At 42.0% G+C, this 27,273-nt stretch overlaps 1 protein-coding gene across 8 annotated transcripts in view; it reads right to left on the bottom strand.

The window, feature by feature from the left end:
* nrxn2b (neurexin 2b) overlaps positions 1 to 27,273 on the bottom strand; it is a 458,944-nt gene that overhangs the window by 80,203 nt on the left and 351,468 nt on the right. The window contains exon 1 of one of the 8 annotated variants that reach the window (XM_059505744.1): positions 9,418 to 10,712. The exons of the other annotated variants lie outside the window; for them this stretch is intronic. Coding sequence (XP_059361727.1) covers positions 9,418 to 9,748 — 331 coding nt within the window. The 5' untranslated portion in view covers positions 9,749 to 10,712. Of the gene's footprint in view, positions 1 to 9,417; positions 10,713 to 27,273 lie in introns of those variants that run through there. 8 annotated transcript variants of the gene reach the window in all.

The following is a 27,273-nucleotide window of genomic DNA, read 5'->3' as shown; positions in this document are numbered from 1 at the left end:
AAATTCCCATTCAAACCTGGCTAAAAATTATTAAATCAATAATCGAACCAATTGCTCTTCATGGCAGCGAGATATGGACCTCTAAAACCCAAGAGTTCCCACATGGGAAAAAGAAGAAATTAAAGTTATGCATACCCAAATTTGTAAAAGCATCTTAAACGTTAAGCTTGTGAATACTTTCATCTTAATGTCATTTTGAAATACAACATAAATTCAGTTTCAAGGAAAACTAAATCTTCAAGAAAAAGCAAAAATGCCAAAATCACCTGCAAGAGTGTAAATGAATCAAGATAAACTAGCAGAAGAGCAGCTAATCAACATGTGTGTCTCTCTCTCTCTCTCACACACAAACACACACACAGAGACACACACAGAGACACACACACACACACACACACACACACACACACACACACACTCACACACACACACACACACACACACACACACACACACACACACACACTCACACACACACACACACACACACACACACACACACACACACACACACACACACACACACACACACACACACACACACTCACACACACACACACACACACAGACACACCACACACAGAGACTGAACGGTTTCCCATCAATCCACCCAGAAACAGCTCTCCTCAGTAACTACAGCATGAGTGCTCCTCCCATTGGATCAGCATCAGCCAATCATCAGAGAGATCTGGGATCTGCTATATTAGACAGTCAGTGTTCAGTGCACAGATCTAAGACGAGATCTGAAAGAGTGAATATCTGAATGATTCTAGAAATCACATCTCTCCATCTCAGAATACGAGTTACAGCACACTACAACATGCTTCGTAAAGAGACGTCAATGCACACATTCCCCCAGCACACACACTCATGACTGATTTCACTGCATCAGCTCAGTTCTTGTGTGTTTCATTATTTCTGTACACATGTACAACACGTCTCAGCTAAGCACTTTAGCACTGGATTACTGCTGTGAGCGCTGTTGTTTCACCTGCAGCGACTGAAATCACTCCAGAACAATCATCTGAGCTGCTGCAGAGGCACGAATCTTCATTAAGATGCATGAGGAGAGAGAGACCAATAATACAAACACGAGCCGCCAAGCATCATGAGCAGCCGCATGAGATGAAGCCAACAAACTGATGCAAACAGCTCAAAAACTCTCCACTGTGCTGCTGACGACACGCAAGATGGCATGAGTTCGTAAAAAAACAATGATTAGGTTGAAAGCTTTTATGCATTTATGAAACAAGACTCCAAATCTTCCGAATCAACTGATTCATAAAAAATGAATCAGACCCTCAACTGCCCAAACGAACTGATTCACTTAAATAGTTTTGATACTCTGTTATCCAAATGAATTGATTCAATACAATGATTCACTACATTCAATTAATTACAAAACATCCACATAAATGGATTCACTAAAACAAAACAAACCATACGCCCAACTATGCAAATGAACTGATTCACTTCTTTCAGTGGTATTCCCAATCATCCAAATGTACTAATTTACTAAAATGAATTAGATACACAATCATCCAAATGAACTGATTAACGGACACCCAATCAAACAAATTAATTAACTGACCAAAATGAATTTGACTCCTATTCATCTAATTCAGAATTGATCCACTAAAATCAATTCGATTTCCATTCAGTCAAATTAATTTATCCACTATAATGAATTGGACTCCAAATCATCCACACAAACTGATTCACTGCCACGAATAGAACTACCACCCATCCAAATTAAGATTCACTAAAACACACTAAAAACAGTCTGAATGAACTGATTCACCGAAACGAACTGGATTTCCACTCAACCAAATGAACTGATTCATTATAATGAACTTGACTCCAAATCATCCAAACGAATTCCAGGGGATTCTCATGAGACTCAAAGCTGATAACAGCTAAAATATTAAAGAGCAGGTCATATGGGTTTTTGAAAAAATATCTTTTTTGCACTTTATAACGTAGCTATCCCTAAACATGACCCTGTACTGCAAAACCAGTCATAAGGGTCATTTTTCAAAATTAAGATTTATACATCATCTGAAAGCTGAATAAATAAGCTTTCCATTGATGTATGGTTTGTTAGGATAGAACAATATTTTGATCACTGGGAAACACATTTGTCTGCCCGTGAAATATGACCAGAGTCTGACCTGCCCACAAACACTTCCTCTATCAGTGTGTTTACATCCTGTTGAGAAGACACCACAGAAACACAATTCAAACCTTCTGTTGTGTGCATATCATTTCACCAAGGACTGCTTCTCTTATCTTAGTTCTTCTCTAATCCAAGCACCATATTACTGAAGTAGATCTGATAATTCACTGTGAACCTAAGAATGTGTCCATTATTGTAGACTGACGTTGTTCTAACTACTTCATTTAATAATAAAGAATGTAGTGTAGCACACAGACTGTATAATGATTGTGAAAGTGTTATAGGGTTAATGCAGGAGAGACAAGTTATTTACGGCTGGTGCGTCTGTGATACAGCTGTTCTGAGTTATAATTTAAGACAGAGTGTCTTTAGTCTGTTCTTCATCAACATATTTTTTAAACATATTTTGGTTCACAAACTGTATTGTTTCATCAGTAAGTCACGTTAGCACTCGGCTAACGTACCCATCATTATTGCTGTGTTCACAGTTTAGCAGCTAAACTTTAGCTGTGTGCACGATTAGCATGCATAAGTGTTTCTGTATTTTATGTCATTATTATAAGAGCGGATTGGAGCACTGTATTATTGTTTTATGTGAAGGTGTTTTGTCAATGGTAGCAGTGGCTAACTGGCTCAGTAACTCCTCTCTGTACCAATCACAACAGGCCTGGCCAGCTGACCAATCAGAGCAGAGCAGGCTTGAGGAAGGGCGGGGTTTGCTCTGAACTTTCTTGGAACAAATCATTTTGGAATCATTGGCAAATGACTCCAATATTAAATGTATATTCTGAGAAAATTACGTTTTCTGACCTTAGATGCAATTAAACCTGTTGTAGGTGACTTCAACACAATATTAGGACACTTTAAAATACCATCTGACCTGCTCTTTAACACACAAAGACAAAACCTCATCAGAGAATATCACTGTTTGACTAGTTTATTGTTGAATGACCAGTCAAGCATCACAAGCCCTATTGAATGCAATAGTGTGAGTGTTTTGTGTGTGTGTGGGCGGAGCTCCAGACAGGTGATTGACAGGTGTGCTGATGGATTCTGGGAGCCGTGTTCACCTGCACACTTGTTAAACTGAATCAATTCAATGGAAGCACTGACTGAGTGCCCTTAAAAACACCATCAAACCCACTCAAGGACACCTGAGGAAAGGTTGCTATGGGTAACCAGGCCAAAAGAGTGTGTGTGTGTGTGTGTGTGTGTGTGTGTGTGTGTGGTTTCACACAGAGCTTGAAACAAAGACTTAAAGATAATAGCAGAGTTTAATAAGAAGAACTTGGAGATTTTATCTAATTATAATATCTTTTTTTAAATACCAGTCCAGTAGTAATGGATCATATTATCACATGAGTGTACTCAGAATAACACATACAGTGACACACAGGAGTCAGAAACACAACTATTAATCACATCTATATCAGCTGTGGAGAACTTTCAAATGAAGATAGGGAGTGATGGGACACACACACACACACACTCTCTCTCTCTCTCTCTCTCTCTCTCTCTCTCACACACACACACACACTCATAAACACGCACAGAAACACACACACACACACACACACACACACACACACACATTCACACACTCATGCACACACACGCACAGAAACAAACACACACACACACACACACACACACACACACACACTCGCACACACACATTCACACACTTATGCACACATACGCACAGAAACACACACACACACACACACACACTTCTTGTGTGATTAACTAGCTTCTTCTAGCATTTTGCTAGCATGCTTATAGCATGTTTATAGCATGATTAGCATGCGACTAGCGTGTTGCTAGCTTAATTAACATGTTGCTAGCATGTTTCTAGAATGATTATCTTGTTGCTAGCATGCTTCTAGCATGATTAGCATGTTGTTAGTATGATTAGCATGTTGCTAGAAAGTCGCTAGCATGTTTCTAGCATGATTAGCATGCTGCTATCATGATGTTAGCATTTTTCTAGCATGATTAGCATGTTGCTAGCATGTCGCTAGCATGTTTCTAGCATGATTAGCATGTGACTAGCATGTTGCTAGCATTTTTCTAGCATGATTAACATGTCGCTAACATGTTTCTAGCATGACTAGCATGCTGCTAGCATATTTCTAGCATGATTAACAAGTTACTAGCATGTTGTTACCATGACTAACATGTTGCCAGCATGTTTCTAACATTATTAGCATGCTGCTAGCTTGTTGCTAGCATGTTTCTAGCTTGATTAGCAAATTACTAGCATGTTGTTAGCATGACTAGCATGTTTCTAGTATGATTAGCATGATGTTAGCATGTTTCTAGCATGACTACCATGCGACTATCATGTTGCTAACATGTTTCTAGCTTGATTAGCAAGTTACTAGCATGTTTCTAGCATGATTAGCATGTTTCTAGCATGTTGTTAGTTGTTATTGAGTCTAGGGTTTCAGGGAGTTTAGATTTGAATTTTTGGCTTGTGCACTAAAGGGTCACCGTAGTCTTGGCTCAATTTGAGCACTCTGCAATGTAAGTCTACGGGTTTATTTTTAATTTTTTTGATTTTTAATATAAATTTTTAAGAAAACTGAAAGTCAAATTAGTCTGAAAGATATAGCACACCAAGTCAAAACAGTCTGAAAGTCTGACCCGAGTTTGGAGTTTGTAGAGTTAAAGCTCTAGGAGGAGTTAGAGTTGAAAATTTTGGGTCAGAAGAATAAGAAAAAGAAGAAGAAGAAGAAGTTTAAATAGGATTTCAGTAAGTTGGCTTTCTCAAGTGAGTGAGTGAGTGTGTGTGTGTGAGTGTGAGCATGCATGTGTGTGAGTTTGTGTGTGTGTGTGTGTGTGTGTGCGCACGTGAGTGAGTGAGTGTGCTAATATGTGTGTATGTGTGTATATTTGGAAGTTTAGGCCATGTCCATAAGAATGTGATCAGGGGGATGCAAAAAAAGAAAGCAAAAAGGCTTGCAAAACTCTGCTCTGTTTCAGCCAGCAAAGGGAGCATGCAAATGTGGAGAGGGAGATGTTTTTTTATCCTTAATGTGTTGCGTATTATAAATGGAAGAACCTGTACAAGTGTGTGAGCCATGAACTGTAGATCTGTCAGCTTGTCAAAGACCCTTCCCAGAGTATTTGGATCTTGTTATCTTTGTAATGTCTTTCAGATCCAAATAAAAGCAATCAAATGTGTGCGTGCGAGTGTGTGTGTTTGTTTGTGTGTGTGATAAACAGGTTGAGTCTGGAGACGACAGATTGAATCAGTGACTCATAAACACACATTCACACACAGCATCGATCATGACGCTCTCCATCAACGGCTGTCCATTAATCAACAGAAGTAAACTAGCGATGTTCATTTCAACCGGTTAACCGTTAAACGACCGTTAAGAATTTTGATCGATTAATACAATCAGTTAAACGGTTAAAAAAATTCATTTATTTATTTATTTTCAGGAATTTATCAAATAGGCTACGCATATATAAATATATACATTATATATTAAATATATATATATATATATATATATATATATATATATATATATATATATAAATATATATTTTTAAAGAGAAAATAAGTTTTATTATTTGATTCAGAAATAGGCCTAATGCCAACATGAAAAATGTTTACAAACATTATAATAAACACTGTTAACATAGCAAGGCTATTTTAGTTCCCTCACTCCACAACAATCATTTCAATTAACAGTATTTAGAAAAGAACAAGAATTAAAAATATAAGAAGCTATAGCAATACAAACGACACACCAAAACTAACTCATTTAGGCCAAAATGAAACTAAAACCAACGTTAGGTCTCTCATTCGACAAAAAAATCAAATATTTCTGAATGCCAAATTATTATTTATTATGTACTTCACTCATGTTCAAATATCGACGTAAAACTTGATGTTGTACACACAGTTTCAATGGAGGGACTGAGAGCTCTCGGAATAAATCTAAATTATCTTAAACTGTGTTCAGAAGAAAAACTGAGGTCTTACGGGTTTGGAACAATATGAGGGTGAGTTATTAATTACATAATTTTAAATTTGGGTGAACTAACCCTTTAAAGAAAAATAGGATGCTGCTTTCTGCCATCTGTTTCCTTCTGCGCAGCACAAAAATAAACCAAAACTCTACGTACTAGGCTACTTGTTGCACAGTTTTTCGTTCATTTTCTTAATTTATTATTTAAGCAAAAATATATTTCTCATATATATATATATATATATATATATATATATATATAGCCTAGCTTGATTATGTTTTTCTTCGTTGCAGATGCGTGATGTGATATGAAAACCATGTGATTCCTCAGGTTCTGTTATTTGCTGCTTTTTGTGCATGTAAAATGAATTCCAGGAGACAAATGTTATTATTTTGGAAAGGTCACAGACACTTATCCTTTGTAATTTAATTAAATTCTAATTTAAAATAATCTTGTCTCTTAACGGTTAATAATCGGTTAACGAGCGTCGGTTGGGAAAAATAACCGAAATGAACATCCCTAAAGTAAACACAAGAACAGAAGCAGCGCTGCACTCATCAGGGTGTAAACAAGTGTGTGTTTGTTTGGAAAACATCCTCTCAGATTCACACACACACACACACACACACACACACACAGAGTGTCCAACAGCCCTGACTATGTACTGCATGATCAATATCCATCAATACTGACCTTGAGCCTCTGCTGAGCATCTGAACACACACCATCCTTCAGTCCTTCAGATGAGACACTGCTCATTAACATACAGACATTTCTATGATCGAAACAACAGATCAATCTTCTGCTCGTGTGTTCAGCTGCTCTCACTAGCAAACACACATTGCAGTGAAAAATCAGATCTGCAGGAATAAAAGCAATAATGCTTTACTGACAGCCGCACTGGAACTAAACCTGATCATCACGTTCTCCAGCATCATCTGAGCTTCAGTGCTTCATGTTTAATTCAGAATGATAATCACAGCTCAAACAGATCGACCGCTGACACAAGCCCATCTCACGCGACACTGCCAGCACATCCAGACCCAGAGGGAGACAAACCGAGGCCATCAGATCTTCTGAAGAGTGTTAATCACAGCAGCTGTGTGTGAGTGCAAGAGACACACTAAACACACACCGGCACGACTGCAGAGGCTGATGAAATATCTCCCAGGATCCTCACTGAGAGGCCGGCTCCTTGTGGACTTGCATCAGCAAGCGCAGCAGAAACAGTTCCCAAGGACACGAGCAGCCGAAGCCAGCCTGGACCGTCAGGAAGAGCTTGGGAAATCACCTAATCTACATCACCGGCCAGCTCTACTCTGATAAACTCTCAGTACAAATGTATATTTGTAAATATAAGGCATCAAGAGATATTATAAACAGTAACATCATGGTATTCTGTAAACCCAGCTCTCAGAACATTCTGGCAACGTTCTTTAATAATGTTCTCAAAATATTAGCAGAAAAAAATAACATTCATACATCAGAATGTTCTGTTTTAGTTTCTGTCATGTTTGCAAAATGATAAATTACAAAATGGAACGTTTCCTTTTTGGGCTGGCTGGCTTAAAATGAGTGTGTATTTGACTTGACTTGAGTTTAACTATTAAACACTTCAATCACAGGAAGAGTTAAACTAAAAATCCCTAATGTGTATGACTTTACCAAAGGAGACATTTAGCAGAAAGTTCACGCTGCTAGTGAACTCCAGAAATGATCATAAAAGCACCATAAATCCATACAAATGAACCAAACTATAAATTAAAATACTATACTGCAGCAGACATGCCAGTTCAGTTCTGAGCGACTCACGAAGAACTCCTGAATCATTCTTACATCAGCTGTCTGAGTCTCCTGGAACGTAAAACAGAGGGAGATATTCATGAGGTGCTTCAACACTTTCGTCAGCCGTGTTTGACTGTTGTCGTAAATAAAACACACACAGACGTATGAAGAGGCCGGGCGTGCAGATGGAATGATGGGTAGGGGTGGTCTGGACACATCACACCCTGAATGCTGAAATGACTGATCGATCTACTCACAACGATGTTCAGTTCTCAAAATGCATCGCCCATCAGCAGTTCTCTAGTGATTTGTAACATCAAACCTAGGTGATCAGCTGATTCTACTTCAGGAGACGCTTGTGGTCAGACCCCCGCTGAACTGGAAACACCATCAGCAGGAGGTTTTCATTGTGTATGTGCGAGGGGACAGACACTCTGATCCCACTCCGAATGCTCCAGGGAACCTTCCTGAAGACAATCTCAGAGAATTATCATTTTTATCGCTCTCAAGCTGTTTTCTAGTCTTCGCTCTCCCCGAGGCTCCTGCTGAACATTCACCCGGAGCCGAACGCGAGCTGACAGACTCCAGCGCGTTTAGTTAATTATGCAAGTTCAAGTAGCTGTGCACACGAAAGATGCAAGAGAACAGCACTCTGATTACACAGGCAATGACTAGAGAGAGTACACGCTCAAAAATCATGTTTCAAAAGGGGGGAATGTAGTGAAGTCGTAGAAGAATGACCTTTGAGTGATCAGTTCTTAAAAAGTAATATGAGGAACATTTTAATCTTCAGTGCTTCCACAGATGTTAAAGGTTATTCATGGAACCACTGATGCCACTAAGGAAAGTTTATTTTTAATACATGAGGTGAGAAAGAACAGAGGAGAAACAAATATAGAGACCCAATGTTGTTGTGAGGAGTCTCCATTCACATCACACATTAGCATTAAACTGCATTTGGAACTGACAGAGTCTCTACAGTGAAGCTTCTACATCGGTTCAACAGCTCAAGCTCAATGTACAGCACATAGGAAGATTATTCCTCACATAAATCTGGATTTACAGCCGTGGCCCAGAATTTGCCGTCACTGAGCTCACAGAAGTTCAGTTTTCATGGCTTCCTGTATCTCAAACAGTAGATCAGTGGTTCCTGACCATGTTCCCAGAGGCCCCTCAACACTGCACACTTTGATACAGAACTCAGACTCCAGAAACAGGGTGGGAACCACTGCTGAAGATCGCAGCGCTCACAACGCCAAGGTCATGGGTTCCCGGGATTGCATGAATCGTAAAACACTGGAATGTAATAACAGTTGCTTTAAATAAAAGCATCTACTAAAAGCATAAATGTTCAGGAAGTTACTAATAATTCAAAGAACATTAATTTAAATAATTTAAGCCTTTACTGAGCCAAAACTGAACCATGAGATAAAACAAGCATCTACTCCACAATCACACCTGGCACCTACCGTGGCTTCCCCTCGTCAGGAAGGGCGTCCGGTTGATGGCGATGGGCACGGTGCCGTGTTTGTTGTGGAAATGGTGAACGTGATGCGTCGTGCTCAAACTTGACGATACTCTGGCCGAGACCGCGGGGCCCGGGAAGGTGAGCAATGCCAGGGACAGAACCAGCCGCCATAACCCGGACACACTGGTCCAGAAGACCCGGGGTGGAGCGACAGCTGGGGCTCGTGGGTAAAGCACTAATCCACTGGACAGAAGCAAAGCCCTGAGGGCGGAATAGAAAGGGGGAGGGGCCTCCATGCCACGCCTCCTCACGTGACAAAAACAGGAAGACATTTCAGACCGAGCCGGTATCCATGGTTTCTAGATTCCCACAGCTGGGAAAAATGCCTTAATCATGTGGAATCAAAAAGATCTTGGTTGTTTAGGATCATCAAAACTGCCAACACAAAAAAAAGGTTTAAAAAGACAAATCCAATTCCCACGAGGCAATCCAATGGTCAGGACAACTACCCTTCAAAAACTGCAATAATAATCAGCCAAAACTACCAGGATAAGCTAACTAATAAACTATAAACTATAACACTATAAACCTCTGGTTAAATCTACATTGAATCTCAAAACCTAAGAAAAACCTCAACCAATCTAGAATCCTCCCAAATCTGGTGAGTTGATCCTCAAGTTTGCCAAGAGATTATCCATCTAAAGTCCAGAACACTAGTGACGAGACAGACGCCATCCTGGAAAACTCCAACAGACGGAGGAATCGTGAAATAAAAACCAAACGAACAGAATAAAAACAGAGAATGAGCTTCCCAAGGAACGGGAGGAGAAAAGAGATGCTCGTCCAGTCAACAAATTCTTCTAAACCTCCAGAGACACAAGACGTGAGCTGAAGTGAGGGACGAACCAAAATAAATCAAGCAGGAGGGACTCCAGCCTCCGAGACGACACTCGGGACGGAAAGAGGAAAACAACGATCCGGCCGTCTCTTCTCAGCTTCATCACCGACCCCAGCCACTCCTCTTCCCTACGATCCCTGTCTGTTTCCGCAGGTCTGATTAACTTTATCTCCCTGTCTGGATAAATCTGTTCTCTCCATTCCTGCTCAGTCCCGGTGTTATGCAGCGGAGAGAGAAGGTCTCTCGCTAATGTAATGGTCTCTGCAGCATCACGGGCTCCATCCTCTCTCTGATCTATCAGTTAGAGACGGCAGTGACGCGGAGAGAGAGAGAGAGAGAGAGAGAGAGAGAGCTGTGGCAGTGCTGAAGCTGAGGAGATGCTCCACTCGTGTGAAAGCACAGCCTGAGACTGAGAGAGAAAGAGCGAGACACAGCCGCAGACAAACACAGAGAGAGAGAGATGGAGGAGGTGGGAGGGAGAGAATGAGTGAGCGAGGTAGGGAGGGAGAGAGAGAGAGAGAGAGAGAGAGAGAGAGAGATGGAGGAGGTGGGAGGGAGAGCACGAGCGAGCGAGGTAGGGAGGGAGAGAGAGAGAGAGAGAGAGAGAGAGAGAGAGAGATGGAGGAGGTGGGAGCGAGCAAGCGAGGGAGGGGGCGCTCAGGGAAACACACGCTGGTTACTGGTTTCTACACTCAATGACTAATTTAGTCAGAGTAAAACCTAGTGAGCCACACACACGTTTATCTCTGAACACTCTCGTAATCTCACGTGTGTTTCTCACAAACTCAAGCGCTTCTCATCAGATGATCTGACCACAGTCAGACGTCTGGCCCTGATGTAGCTTCTTCAGATGAAGATTTGTAGAACTTGACACCAAAACTAAAAACTTAGGAGTATTCTAGAACAGCTGAATGCCATTTTAACAATGTCATGCCAAATACAGAAATGTAGATAGACAGAAAGATTATAAAGATTATGCGACTTAACTAAAATGGAAACTAAAAACATAAAAAGACACTTGAATATAAAATGTGGTATTTAAAAAAACTATATAGATATTCTTTAAAAACAACAACAACAAAATGACTAAAACTTAAACTTAAACTAACATTAAAAACACTTGGAGTATCTCAATGATACTAAAATAACAGTGATGCCAAAATACTTTATCTAGCCAGGAACACCTGTTACACCAAGTTAGCCCAAAATAATCTCTGAACAGACCTACTCATGACTAAGAATCAGTTTGATTCAGTGAATCGTTTAGAGCCATTACTGACTCCCTCACTCATTTAAACCACCCTGGTTACTGGTTATGATCTGAAGATCATAGAAGATTGTGTGATTCATTTTAGCTCTCTAATCATGTTTCGAGAGAGAACCATCGCCAGTGTCGAGTGAGACGACAGATGATGAAGGTCTCTGGACTGAGGGAACGGAGGTGAAGATAGCGCCAGTCTGACCAGGACTGAAATATCTGACACAACTCCTCAGGGAGAAGAGTGCGGTCTGATGTGTCTTCTGACTGATGGAAGCATCAAAGAGAACTCAGCGAGACGATGGCTGAAGATCAATCAAAAACCATCAAAGCTCAACGTTGGGCTGGTTATCATGGGTCAGTTAACCCATGCTGGCTGATCATACCAACTCCATCTGACTCTCAGACTGATATATTCACTCACAGGAGATACAGAGACCTCTCATGATGAACATGGTTCACCTGCTAAAAGAACAGACCAGTGCGAGGAAACCTTCTGTTCTGACACATCATTCAACCTTTATGAAGCTGCTGCTGTGGAACAAGAGCTAGTTAGTTAGTGAGTGAGTGAGTTAGATACTTTATCTTAACCTGCCAATACCGGACACTATTCTCAGTATTCATGGGTGCACAAGAACAAACACTAATTTTCATTAGAAAAAAAAAAAAAAATTACATGGTTAATTTATGAAACGAATGCATGGAGCTGCTCAGCTAAGAATAAACATAAGAGGTGTAAATATGAAACGGCACACTGAGCTGTAAAGATCCGTCATGATACGAGCGTGTAGGAGGAGCAGAAGTGGGTTCGTTATACACTTCTGATGCAAATGAATCCCACTTACATCTGAAAGTGATTCCACATGACACCACACTGATGCCACAGACACACTGATGACGAGCGGAGGTCTGAGGCGTCTGCAGGTCTTCCTCAGCTTCTGTGTGTTCAGTTTGCCGAGAGATTTTGGTTGCACGAGTCGTATATAATCTTCACCGGATGAGGTCTGGACCTTCTACCGGTCGCTCACCTGCGTCCTGCTGCAACAACAGCCAGTGGATACACGGTCGCTGGGAGCTAAAGCGATTACACACACCTGATCTGATCTGAACGGCCTTCCCCTTCCATTACACGCTCCACAAACACACCAGCAGCCCGGCGGCAGAAACACGCTCGCTCATCACGTCTGCAGATCTGATCCCACAGTAAACAGCTTTAACTCTACATCAGACCTAATTCAGCTTCTCATTCATAACCATCAATTCACACGTATGATCCTATTTCAGATGGACAGGGTGAAGAAAAATACAATGAAAACAGAAAAGGTGTGCAGAAAAGTCTTTCTGCATTTTTCCCTTTTTTATAAATACATTTTTTATAAGTTATCGTGTCCCCAAAAGGAGGTTTTGCCAGATTTAATTCACTTCTGAAGGCAAATTTGTCCTAAAGTAAGGTAAGTGGGCAAACACACATACACACACTCCCGCTCTTACACACTTTCTCTCTCTCCACAGCAAATGTGATTCGTTAAGGGAGCAGCCTGCAAAAGTTGATTATTTTCAAGAAATTAACCTTTCGAATGCCTTCATTTGCTAATCACACACTTAAAATCCATCTCATTTATGAAGCCATTTAAAGAAAGAAAAACAATCGTGTCTATTTTCTCCTCATTAATTGTGTTTCTTAAAATAGACTCATGAAGATGTTTATTAAAGCACATTTAATCTTAAAGTTTTCTTGAGCTGTTTCTACACTCAGAATACGGTAGTAAGAAGCAGTTCAGTTAACCATCACTAGTACTGGTACTCACAGTGACCTGGTCAAACCTCTGACACTGAGTACTAAACTTCAGTCTGTAACTGATCCCGCAGAGTATCAGAGAAACACCCTAGCAACCACCCAGCACACCCTAGCAACTGTATAGTAACAACCTATCCCCAAACGTCATCATCTCCACAGCAACATCCTTCTGTGTCAATTCTTCTTCCATTCCTCATCTTTCACACGGGCTGCTTCTGTCAGCTTACCCACAATGCTCTTCTGCTGGCCTAATGAGCGTCTCTCCTCTAACGAGTTGAGAGTAAAGGCATCTCACACGTGTCTGAAGAGCGCTGATCACAGAGTCAGCTGATGTGTGGTGAGGTGTCTGACAGGCTGCTGCTGGTTTGATCTGAGCGTGGGAATGTGTGTTCAGAGTCACCGCTGTGTGTGTCACCGAAGGTTCAGGCTTCTGTCCACATATTCATTTAAGCTTTTACGGCTCATTCCACATGATCTGCTTCCCTCCGGCGTGTCTGTAAGTGTCTAACGTCTCCAGACATGAAGTCCAGCTCAAGTTTCTGACCAGTGCTAAAATAGATCCTAGAGGATGAAGGGAAACATCTCAGCTCTAACTTCAACAAGAGAGAGAGAGAGAGAGAGAGGGAAAAACATTTTAATCTTATTTATTAAATTGGATTCCTGAGTGCAAATTACTACTGAGGATTTAATCTCAGTAATTCATCAAATCGATTATTTAAATTAAAACCACAATTAATTCCATTCATCAATAGCTGCTAAGAAAAGCTCTGAAATTAGATTAAACAAAGAAATGATTGCAGCACACAGTGCCATGTTAATCAATACAGCATGGATTAATTAGTTTAAAAAAAAACTAAATATACGAATTAGTATGGGATATATTAAAGAATATTTTTACACAAAGAAAATTCATCTTATTTTAAGTAGCATATATATATTGTTCCTTTTGTTTTGGGGATGAAATACACATTTTTATTTTGTGATGGAAAGTAAAGAACAGGGATTACAGAAGGAGAGAGAAAGTTAATCAAGCAGAGAACAGTAGGCTGGTTTAAACCAGTTCAGCATCTTAGGCTGAATCAGAAATGAGACGAGTGCTGGTTTACAGGACAGCGAGAGCAGTACGAGACGAACAGCAGCTGAAGAGTCAGCATGAGTGGCATTAGTGTTGATGCTAACGCGTCTGTGATGAATACTGAGAGCAGCTAAACATGAACAGAAGAAGAAGGACACAGCACTGAACTGGGCTCAGGTTCAGCTCAGCCTGAGACACGAGAGATTCGTGGATCCAGTGAATCCCAACAGTGTTTATCTCAGGAGTCCCTGATTCAGCTCTTCAGACGGCTCCTGTTTCACATCGTTCATGAGCACTAACGATCTTCCACTCATAATGTTCACAGTGAGAGTGCATAGCCAAGACTGTGATATTACTTTATATATTAGATAGCCTGTAATAAATCAGTACTCAAGATGAGGTCAAATAAAGTCCACATTCTATTGATTTGTGTTTATTGGTGGAAGTGCAGTATCTGAGATGTTAAAATACATTTGTGAAATGACATACATTTTCTTTTCAATTATCATTATGAAAAAAAAAAAAAAAATATATATATATATATATATATATATATATATATATATATATATATATATATATATATATATATATAATTAATTTGACCCCAGGACTAAGATTAAAACTGGCTGACAAAATGAACACTAATACTAACCTTTTCGGTGAAGTGCAAAGTGCTGTCATAAAGGCTAAAGTGACTGTACTGTGACTGTAAAGTGACATGATGATTTAATCCTATAAATTCTTCCCTATAATTCTGCTCTAAGTGCTTCACCTCACTGTTTTCTCAATGAAGTTTGTCATTTCAACTTGTACAAAACCTTCAGTAGATAAAACAGATCAATGAGTCAGCAGTGATCATCGTACTCCTACAGAACAACATCTGAGTGACTCTAGGAATCATTTATAGTCTTATGCTTTACGTTTAACCGAGGCGATCGCCATAATATCAACTTTAAGATGAGTAATACAAATGTTTGGAATATATCTAATGTGCCAAAATAAAAAGACTTTTAATAGCCAACATAAAACGCTTCAGTGACCAAAGCTCAGCTCTGTTGAGATGATCAAAGCAGATCTGAACGCTTCTCCGAGTGGCTTCGTGAACCGTTTGTTTGCTCATCCTGAGAACACTAACCTCACAATACCACACAAATGCCAATAAGTCATTAGCAGCGCGAGTCTCGCTGAACAAACGGCAGTCGATGGAGTTAAGCAGCTCTATTAACACCGTCTGGGACTGATATTCTCTGATGTGATCAACACTCAAACCCTGAGACAACCGTCCATCTCAGCTAAATCTGTTCAGAATCATATGATCCAAAGATCCTACATTTAAGTGCATTCAAATGTTTATCCACTTCATTTTAAACATAATAATAATAATCGGGAGAGATCAGGAGTTTTCGTGCATTAAAGTCTATAACTATCTGTAAATATCTGAATATAAATTGTTATTTCGGTGCATTTAAAGAAAAGCTTGAGTAGAGTTCTTCTGTTTAAACGATCCTCTGAAGTAGATTCTGTGACGAGACTCGTTCACATGGCCACGCTGACCCAACCAAGTGAAGTAATGTGACCGACCATCATTCACATCATCAGATCAACAGAACGCTCAGAAGAACAGCATTTATTTGAAATAATTTTCCGAAACATTAAAAATGTCTTTACTGTCACTTTTGATCAATTTAATGTGTCCCTGATTAAAAACACAGTCATTATAATCAGTAATTATGTCCCCACTGGATGCAGAAAATGCCTGGTTTGTAAAGGGTTTAATTGGTTTTGTCTCATCGCTCCGGGACACACATCACAGTTTGGTGAGGGACGTAATATATCTGACCCCCGCTTGAGGTATTCAGCCAATCACAACACACTGGAGATCTGACCAATCAGAGCACACCTCGCTCTTCAGAACGATGAGCTTTGATAAAATAGATGTGTTTCAGAAGACGCAGCATAGAGGAGAAACAATAATGTACAGTATGTGGAACATTTCATTAAACCAAATACACAAAATAATGTTCTTTTTAGCAACATCATATGACACCTTTAACCATGTCAAACTTTTGAATCAACTGAATACATTTCATTTTCATAATATTGTATGTTGAGGATTCTTTTGGATCTGGTCTGGAACAGATGGCCGGAGCGAAGCTTTAATGGCTCATTTGCAACTGATCTGGATTCATCAGCCTCTAACAATCCTGCTCAGCTGAGACCGGCTCATTTTTCTGTTTTCTAGAGATTTCTGCTCTAATTGGACAGCCATTGTGTGCCAGGAAGATAAACGGGTGTCTGAGAGACGAGCGAGCACAAATGTGTGTTCTACAGGATGCGAGATGTAATCTGTGTGTCGCTGCTGCAGTGTGTGATCCGCTTCTGCTCTGTACTCCATCAATCCCAGCAGCCACCGCTGCAGCTAACACTGGATCCTGTGTGTGAGCAACACGTCCCTCAGGAGAGACCAGCAGCTGTGACATCAGCTCACGGGACACACACAGAGCAAACACCTGACACACAGCTTACATCAGCTCAGATATATGTCGTGTTTGTTCTGACACACACACTCCAGAGAGACGGAGACGGACTCCTCTGATACACAGGAGACATCAGGAAAACAATCCCACTGTCAAGGGCCCAGATCTGCAGACTGCTGTGAGGCTGTGAGAGACTCAATCTCACTGGAGCAGCAGAACAGTGTCCTGATGTGTGTCTGTACTGTATAGATAAAGATGACGTGACTTTCTACAGCTGATACTCTTATTATACTCAGTGGAGAATTTACCTTGTAAAACACTGTAATTAAAAGGTTTTTTTCCTATTTAAAAGCAAAAAATACAACTAATACTACCATTCAAAATACTAATATACATTTTACTAATAATAATTCTCAGTAATGAATTGAGCTTCCAAATAACGCGTGGATAATTAGTGTGTGTGATAGTGTGTGTGTGTGTGTGTGTGTGTGTGTGTGTGTGTGTGTGTGTGTGTGTGTGTGAGAGTGTGTGTATGTGTGTGTGAGAGAGTGTTTGTGTGTATGTGAGAGAGAGAGTGTGAGTGTGCCTGTGTGTGTGTGTGTGTGTGTGTGTGTGTGTGTGTGTGTGAGTGTGTGTATGTGTGTGTGAGAGAGTGTTTGTGTGTATGTGAGAGAGAGAGTGTGAGTGTGCCTGTGTGTGTGTGTGTGTCCGTCCTCTTTCATCTCTGCACCTGTGTTTCTGATCATGTTCTCCTGCACTAGAACGCTCTAGAACCTCACACACAGTCCGTGCTGCTCCTTCACATGTCTGTTCATCTGACGGCCGAGTCTCAGCAGGAGCGCATGTGTCGCTTATCAAGCAATGTCCCACAATAACACAGGTGGGCAACACAAATACTTCCAATAACCCTGAACATGCATTAGGCTGAGCGCATCATTAAAACACCCACACAAGCACACGTGATCTAGAGCTGGGAAATTTCTGGCCTTCACTGCCGCATCTAATTGTGTTTGGTGCTAATGAACCTTTGAGTGTCTGTGGTCATGAAGATAAAGTTAAAGACTGAATGAAACGAAGAAAAACGAACCATCATCAGAAGCTAATGACCTCTCGAGGCGTCTGAGCTTCGTCTGAAATCATCTGAGCGACTGATGTCTGCCACGGGATCACAACAAGACAATTACCTTCATGAACTCATTCACGGCCGCTGGAACTAATTATGACTTCAATATCTAAACGGCTGAAGGCAAAGGAGAGATTAGCGCTGACTCCATGCCAGATCTTAAAGTCTCTGAGCAGATTAAGACTGGATTCAGCAGCGTCCATTAGCACAGACGAGATGGAAACAGGCCTCGGATCAATGTGCAGATGACAGCTACAGATTGATTTCAGCAGCGTGATGCTGTTACAGTGCCAAGAGTGTGTGTGTGTGTGTGAAAATCCATAGTGCACAGCCCCTCCACAGCCTCAAATCCATTTGGGAGATTCGCATCGATCCCTGCTCCTGCTCCTGCTTCCTGTCCGTGGCTCTTGAGAGCAAACCTTAATGGAGCGGCAGGACAGAAGATGCAGTGAAAGTTACAGACTGGAGTAAAGCTTCGGGATTCAAACAAATCTGAGTGCTCTCGGACACATTATTCAAAAGGAAGGGACGCTGCTTTTATCCCCGCGGATTCAAAGCAGTTTGGTCAAGAAAGCGAGGGAATGCAGGTACGGCACAATATATCAGGTTATTGGAAGTTTTTTATGTTTGCTGGATAAGAAACAGATCCTGTTGGAAAAACCAAGTCAGACCATTCTCAACACCAACATAGCTTTCAAACTCTAGAGCCATGATCTACTGTTCGAGCTACAGACGAGACACATTTCATATTGTGGAGAATTAAAGCTGGTGGTTAAGCTGCTTTATTGGACACTGTAGCTGATTAGAACATGGGTTGACCAGGTTGAGCTCACCCCAAACCATTGGCAGTCCAGTTGATCAACCATCAAGACGAGCTAAATGTCATATATACTTACATGAATGCATTCGCCAGATGCCTTTATCTAAAGCAACATGCACTGCATTCAATTTACACATATGTTCAATAGACAGATTCGCTGGGAATTAAACCCATGACCTTCTTCTTAAGCTTCAAGATCCGAGAAAGTTTAGATCCATTTATTTTATATTTACATTAATGCATTCGGCAGAGGCTTTTATTCAAATGGGACCCATGACCTTGTCATTGCCAGTGTCACAGTGTTCTCCAGCTGGAAACACAGTCAGCATCAGAAGCTGTTCTTATCTGGTCTGTCCAGCAGAGGAAATGAGAGGCTGATTGAAGAGCTGAGAGCAGGACCAGAAGTGAGTGGCGTTTCTCTGGGATGTGGTTTATTCCCTCTGTTAGCGGAAGAGAAATAAAGCATGCCTCATCAGCCACGGCTTTAATTACAGGAGTGAATGTGAAGGGCAGACGCGCCGCGGGCAGCCAGATCTGTCCTCGTGGCCTGTGAGCGGGCGACCGCGTCTCATCGAGTAATTACACACTAAAACCATTCCTCAGAACGATCGCTAACACACAAACCCCCTCATGAACACTGTTGTCTAAAAGAGTATCAGTCTGAACAGGGAACATTCTGTCGGATGAATTATCATCGCCTGATTTTAGTCAAACCACGAGGACAGAAATAAGCAGCCGTGTTTGTGGTTGGGGTTTGATGAGGACTCTTAATTTTTTAACTTGAGGGGTTTGCTGCTTCTTACGCTTCCTTCACATCAGAATGACCTTAACTAATTTAAAGGAATAGTTCTTCCAAAAATGAAAATGTGCTGAAAATATCCTCACCCTCAGGCCATCACATATGTTGATGAGTTTGTGTCTTCATCAGATTTGTAGAAAGGTAGCATTGCATCAGTGTCTCATCGATGGATGCTCTGCAGTGAATGGGTGCCGTCAAAATAAGAGTCCAAACAGTTGATAACAGATGTTTTTAACTCAAATAAGAGTCTATAATCCATAATAACACTTCCTCCAGTGAAAAAGTGCATCTCCTGTTGTCTCTCACAGATTTGTTTAGAGCTGTTTAAACACTACTTGATCTGTGCAGATTTCTCTCCTGATTCAGACCAGAACACTTTTTCACTGGAGGAAGTGTTATTATGGATTATAGTCTCTACACTGTAAAAAATATTCCGTAAAATATAAGGTAAAAAAAACCAGCAGCTGTGGTTGCCAGAATTATACCGTAAAAAATATGGTAACACCGTTTTAGGTTTAACGGTTTTATTCTGTAAAAAATATGGTAACAGTTTAATACCGTAATTTAACTGATATAATATTAATATACCAACTTATTGAAGTACTAAAATCTGTTTTGTACCTTTGTAATACACTGGTATCCACCAAAAGCAGGAGGTGACAAAAAAAGTCATGTGATGAAACAAAGCCCATCACAAGCAGCTTTTAAATAATAACAAATATAGAAGGTGCACAGTGTCATTCACACGAACACTACACACCATCATGGAGAGACTCATTCAACTAAAATATGCAATATACATTAATTTAACAACATTATATGTCCCATACAACCCTAATAAACATAACAGATAAGAAGAAATAAGAAGAAAGATATTTATTTCAAAGAAAAAACATCAAATTCAAACAAAATTTTAAATGCAACGTAGAGAATTATAGGAATGTCAGTTTATGTTTTCCCAGTAAACTTTACAGAAAATTACAGTTAACCATTTAACAGGTTTGTACTGTAGCATTTTTTTACAGTTAAAATCAGTCATTTTTTACAGTGTATTTGAGTTAAAAGTGTCTTAAATGCTGGATGTGTTTCATCTTTTGTCTTCTCCAGATGTTCACTGATGAACTGGAGTTCTGTGGATTATTGTGATGTTTTTATCAGCTGTTTGAACTCTCATTCTGATGGCACCCATTCACTGCAGAGCATCCATTGATGAGACACTAATGCAATGCCACATTTCTACAAATTTGAAGAAGAAACACACTCATCTATATCTGGGATGACTTGAGGGTGAGCACATTTACAGCAAATCCTAACTTTTTTTCTTCAGTTAACTGTTTCTTAACTGAGAAATTTGCATGAAACTGTCCAACATGCCCAACATGTCCATGTTTTCCCAATCAGAATCACCTGAAAGCACATTATTTCTGTTCTTACATCTCGGAGCATTCTTCTCTTGGGCTCATGGGAGTTTTTGATCTGATTTCATCACAGGAGGAGATAATGAGCCAATGAGATCTGGCTCTCTCTCGCTGAGGTCAGCTAAAGGTTGATCCGGAGCTCCGCACAGCTTCATGCCTCATGAATTAAACCCCTTCATCAAGACCCGGACTCCTCACCGTCATCTCCTATTCAAAGATCTAGCTCTCTACACTCATTATTAATGTCAAGTCAAAGGCTTGAAAGAAGGAGAAGAAGAAGAAAAACTTCAGAAAAAGCAACTTGTGCTGCCGTGACGAAGATCAAGTATTTATGCAGACAATTAAGACTGCGAATTATTAAGACTATAGGTGTCAAAAAATTTTTAACACACACTCGTCTCCCGAGCTCAGTCACACACCGTGGTGAACACACACTCGTCTCCAGAGCGCAGTCACACACCGTAGTGAACACACACTCGTCTCCACAGCTCAGTCACACACCGTAGTGAACACACACTCGTCTCCACAGCTCAGTCACACACCGTAGTGAACACACACTCGTCTCCAGAGCTCAGTCACACACCGTAGTGAACACACACTCGTCTCCAGACCTCAGTCACACACCGTAGTGAACACACACTCGTCTCCAGAGCTCAGTCACACACCGTAGTGAACACACACTCGTCTCCACAGCTCAGTCACACACCGTAGTGAACACACACTCGTCTCCAGAGCTCAGTCACACACCATAGTGAACACACACTCGTCTCCACAGCTCAGTCACACACCGTAGTGAACACACACTCGTCTCCAGAGCTCAGTCACACACCGTAGTGAACACACACTCATCTCCAGAGCTCAGTCACACACCGTAGTGAACACACACTCATCTCCAGAGCTCAGTCACACACCATAGTGAACACACACTCGTCTCCAGAGCTCAGTCACACACCGTAGTGAACACACACTCATCTCCAGAGCTCAGTCACACACCGTAGTGAACACACACTCATCTCCAGAGCTGTCACACACCGTAGTGAACACACACTCATCTCCAGAGCTGTCACACACCGTAGTGAACACACACTCATCTCCAGAGCTGTCACACACCGTAGTGAACACACACTCGTCTCCACAGCTCAGTCACACACCGTAGTGAACACACACATGTCTCCAGAGCTCAGTCACACACCATAGTGAACACAAACTCGTCTCCAGAGCGCAGTCACACACCGTAGTGAACACACACTCGTCTCCAGAGCTCAGTCACACACCGTAGTGAACACACACTCGTCTCCAGAGCTCAGTCACACACCGTAGTGAACACACACTCATCTCCAGAGCTCAGTCACACACCGTAGTGAACACACACTCATCTCCAGAGCTCAGTCAAACACCGTAGTGAACACACACTCATCTCCAGAGCTCAGTCACACACCGTAGTGAACACACACTCATCTCCAGAGCTCAGTCACACACCGTAATGAACACACACGCGTCTCCAGAGCTCAGTCACACAACGTAGTGAACACACACTCGTCTCCAGAGCTCAGTCCCACACCGTAGTGAACACACACTCGTCTCCAGAGCTCAGTCACACACCATAGTGAACACACACTCGTCTCCAGAGCTCAGTCACACACCGTAGTGAACACACACTCATCTCCAGAGCTGTCACACACCGTAGTGAACACACACTCGTCTGCAGAGCTCAGTCACACACCGTAGTGAACACAAACTCGTCTCCACAGCTCAGTCACACACCGTAGTGAACACATACTCGTCTCCAGAGCTCAGTCACACACCATAGTGAACACACACTCGTCTCCACAGCTCAGTCACACACCGTAGTGAACACACACATGTCTCCAGAGCGCAGTCACACACCGTAGTGAACACACACTCGTCTCCAGAGCTCAGTCACACACCGTAGTGAACACACACTCGTCTCCAGAGCTCAGTCACACACCGTAGTGAACACACACTCATCTCCAGAGCTGTCACACACCGTAGTGAACACACACTCATCTCCAGAGCTGTCACACACCGTAGTGAACACACACTCGTCTCCAGAGCTCAGTCACACACCGTAGTGAACACACACTCATCTCCAGAGCTGTCACACACCGTAGTGAACACACACTCGTCTCCAGAGCTCAGTCACACACCGTAGTGAACACACACTCATCTCCAGAGCTCAGTCACACACCGTAGTGAACACACACTCATCTCCAGAGCTGTCACACACCGTAGTGAACACACACTCATCTCCAGAGCTCAGTCACACACCGTAGTGAACACACACTCATCTCCAGAGCTGTCACACACCGTAGTGAACACAAACTCGTCTCCACAGCTCAGTCACACACCGTAGTGAACACATACTCGTCTCCAGAGCTCAGTCACACACCATAGTGAACACACACTCGTCTCCACAGCTCAGTCACACACCGTAGTGAACACACACATGTCTCCAGAGCTCAGTCACACACCGTAGTGAACACACACTCATCTCCAGAGCTCAGTCACACACCGTAGTGAACACACACTCATCTCCAGAGCTCAGTCACACACCGTAGTGAACACACACTCATCTCCAGAGCTGTCACACACCGTAGTGAACACAAACTCGTCTCCACAGCTCAGTCACACACCGTAGTGAACACATACTCGTCTCCAGAGCTCAGTCACACACCATAGTGAACACACACTCGTCTCCACAGCTCAGTCACACACCGTAGTGAACACACACATGTCTCCAGAGCTCAGTCACACACCATAGTGAACACACACTCGTCTCCAGAGCTCAGTCACACACCGTAGTGAACACACACTCGTCTCCACAGCTCAGTCACACACCGTAGTGAACACACACTCGTCTCCAGAGCTCAGTCACACACCGTAGTGAACACACACTCATCTCCAGAGCTGTCACACACCGTAGTGAACACACACTCGTCTCCAGAGCTCAGTCACACACCGTAGTGAACACACACTCGTCTCCACAGCTCAGTCACACACCGTAGTGAACACACACTCGTCTCCAGAGCTCAGTCACACACCGTAGTGAACACACACTCGTCTCCAGAGCTCAGTCACACACCGTAGTGAACACACACTCGTCTCCAGAGCTCAAACACATTGGTTTGAGAGTGAGACTGATGCAGTGTCCTTCAGACTGATGTAGAGCAGCCATCGACAGAGACCTGCGCTGCTCGATCTGGGCTGAAAACACACCCCTGATCAAGTCTGATGGAAGACGACTGGAGAAGGAAGAAGCATCATGAAAACGTGAAACACGCTTTTTCTGTCACCACTGAGATCAAGGATTGCTAAAGTTAAATTTACTAACAGACCTTCCAATCTGTGTTTAAAAAAAATGAAATATTAATGCCGACATCTTGCTGAAGTCATTTTACCGTCCTGTAATTGGGCTCCAAACCTTAGATGAAAACCGTCATTTTCACCCTCATCTATAAAAAAGTGGATTACTCAGTAAATACACATCTGCGGCATTTCATACCGTGGCTTTCCTCACTATTTATGAATTTAACACACACACACACTATATAAATATATATATATATATATATATATATATATATATATGGGTGCTTGTAATGTGGGTGGGGCTTATCAAGAGGGTGGAGCTTATTCCATGGAGTGGGGCTTAGCCTAGTGTCAATGACCCTGTATTGTTTCTCTGTCCTCCAGTCAGTTTCTCTGATAGCACTCATGATGATGATGATGATGATCACTCCTGACATTAATTGCTCTTTCACACATACTGACATTAAGAAGCCATCTGTCGGCTAATTACTGAATGAGTTCATCTCTCCACGGGTCACCAGACTGTGCTGTCCTGTGATCAGCTGTGTACGCCACTTCCTGTTTGTTGTTGGCGCCCGTACTGCGTTTGAGCTCCGTCACTATATTCTTTTTATCGAATATTTTTATCTTAAAAATCTATTTTATACACCAACGTTTCCGTTTATATAACGTGTGAATATATCCTTTATTGTATTCTACAACAAAAACAATCAGAGCGCCTCTCTGTTTAATTTTGAGCTCCTGGGTTCGCTATTAGCTTATAGCCTGTTAGCATCAGCGGCGTGGTTGCTGCTAACTGCGCTTACATTGCTAATATTCTATTCACACACATTACCACTGCTGTACTCACTGTTACTTGCTTTAATGGCGGATGAATGTCTCCACTCTGTGCAGCTCGAGCTCGAGGCCGTGGGAAAGCAGATTCGCGACCTGGAGGTGAGGCAGGCCCAGCTGAGAGAGGGGAGAGCCGCGCTGGAATCATCCCGGGCTGACGCTCACAAGTACGGGGTAAGTATACAGTGTGCTGCTAACAGTCCCACCACATCTACTCCGTGTGTTTCTCTGCACAGGCCCGGTGCACCGAGGACGCGATCTTCCCAGATGTCCTTCACTGCGACGCCGGGACACCATGGACCCTGGGTGCATCCACAGCAGAGGACGCGGGCCAGGCCCCGGGCAACGACTTCTCCCCCTCCTGCCTTCGACATCTCCATCCGGAACCGCTTCGCTCCCCTCCGCAAGACAGGACGCGACGCTGTGATCATCGGAGACACGTCCATGCTACGTTAGCCGAAGGTAAAGTGCACTCTCATTGTTTGCCTGGTGCTCGTGTTCTCGATGTTTCTGCGCAGATACTCGCGATCCTGAAGGCCGACGAGAGCCCCAGAGCAGTCGTGCTTCACGCCGGGGTTAACGACACCACGCTGCGGCAGACGGAGACGCTGAAGAGGGACTTCAGCAGCCTGATCAAGACGGTTCGCAGCACGACGCCCGCGGCGACGATCGTCGTGTCAGGACCACTGCCCACGTATCGACGAGGACACGAAAGGTTCAGTAGACTTTTTGCTTTAAATGAATGGTTGTTATCATGGTGTAAAGAACAGAAACTGCTGTTTGTTAATAATTGGAATCTTTTCTGGGGGCGTCCTAGGCTGTTTCGCGCTGATGGATTACACCCCAGCAGAATCGGAGCGGAGCTGCTCTCTGACAACATCTCCAGGACACTTCGCTCCATGTGACTAGTAAGACAATTCTCTAATAACTATTATGATGAATTTTGTCCCACCCGCTTAAATGATAAAAGTACTTGCGCTGTAAAAACTATTAAGACTGTGTCTGTTCCCCGAATAGTGAGGTCAGAATATCTAGGATCTAGAAAAAATCTTATCATGATTAAACCAGAAACATGTAAAGTAAATGAACAAAAACAATTTTTAAAGTTTGGGCTCATAAATATTAGATCACTCACACCCAAAGCAGTTATTGTAAATGAAATGATCACAGATAATAGTTTTGATGTACTCTGCTTGACTGAAACCTGGCTAAAACCAAATGATTATTTTGGTCTAAATGAGTCTACTCCACCAAACTACTGTTATAAGCATGAGCCCCGTCAGACTGGTCGTGGCGGAGGTGTTGCAACAATATATAGTGATATTCTCAATGTTACCCAGAAAACAGGATACAGGTTTAACTCTTTTGAAATACTTCTGCTAAATGTTACACTGTCAGACATGCAAAAGAAATCTAATGAATCTCTTGCTCTGGCTACTGTGTATAGACCACCAGGGCCGTATACAGAATTCCTCAAAGAATTTGCAGATTTTCTGTCAGACCTTCTAGTTACAGTTGATAAGGTGCTAATCATGGGAGATTTTAATATTCACGTTGATAATGCAAATGATACATTAGGACTTGCGTTTACTGACCTAATAAACTCTTTTGGAGTCAAGCAAAATGTCACCGGGCCCACTCATCGTTTTAATCATACACTAGATTTAATTATATCGCATGGAATCGATCTTACTGCTATAAGTACCTCAATGTGATGATTTTACTGACCATTTCCTTGTATCGTGCATGCTGCATATCACTGATATTAACTATATGTCTCAGCGTTACCGTCTGGGCAGAATCTTGCGTCAGTTCAAGGCTGCATCTCATTTCTAGTTTTACTTGATCTTAGTGCTGCGTTCGACACCATAGATCATGACATACTCATAGATCGATTACAAAAATATACAGGTATTGAAGGGCAGGCTCTAAGATGGTTTAGATCCTACCTGTCCGATCACTACCATTTTGTTTACTTAAATGGGGTGTCATCTCATTTATCATCAGTAAAATATGGAGTGCCA

The sequence above is a fragment of the Carassius carassius genome, chromosome 2, assembly GCF_963082965.1.
Source record: "Carassius carassius chromosome 2, fCarCar2.1, whole genome shotgun sequence".
Lineage (NCBI taxonomy): Eukaryota > Metazoa > Chordata > Actinopteri > Cypriniformes > Cyprinidae > Carassius > Carassius carassius.
Note: the sequence above shows the minus strand (reverse complement) of the source record. Positions and strands in the feature narration are given on the sequence as shown.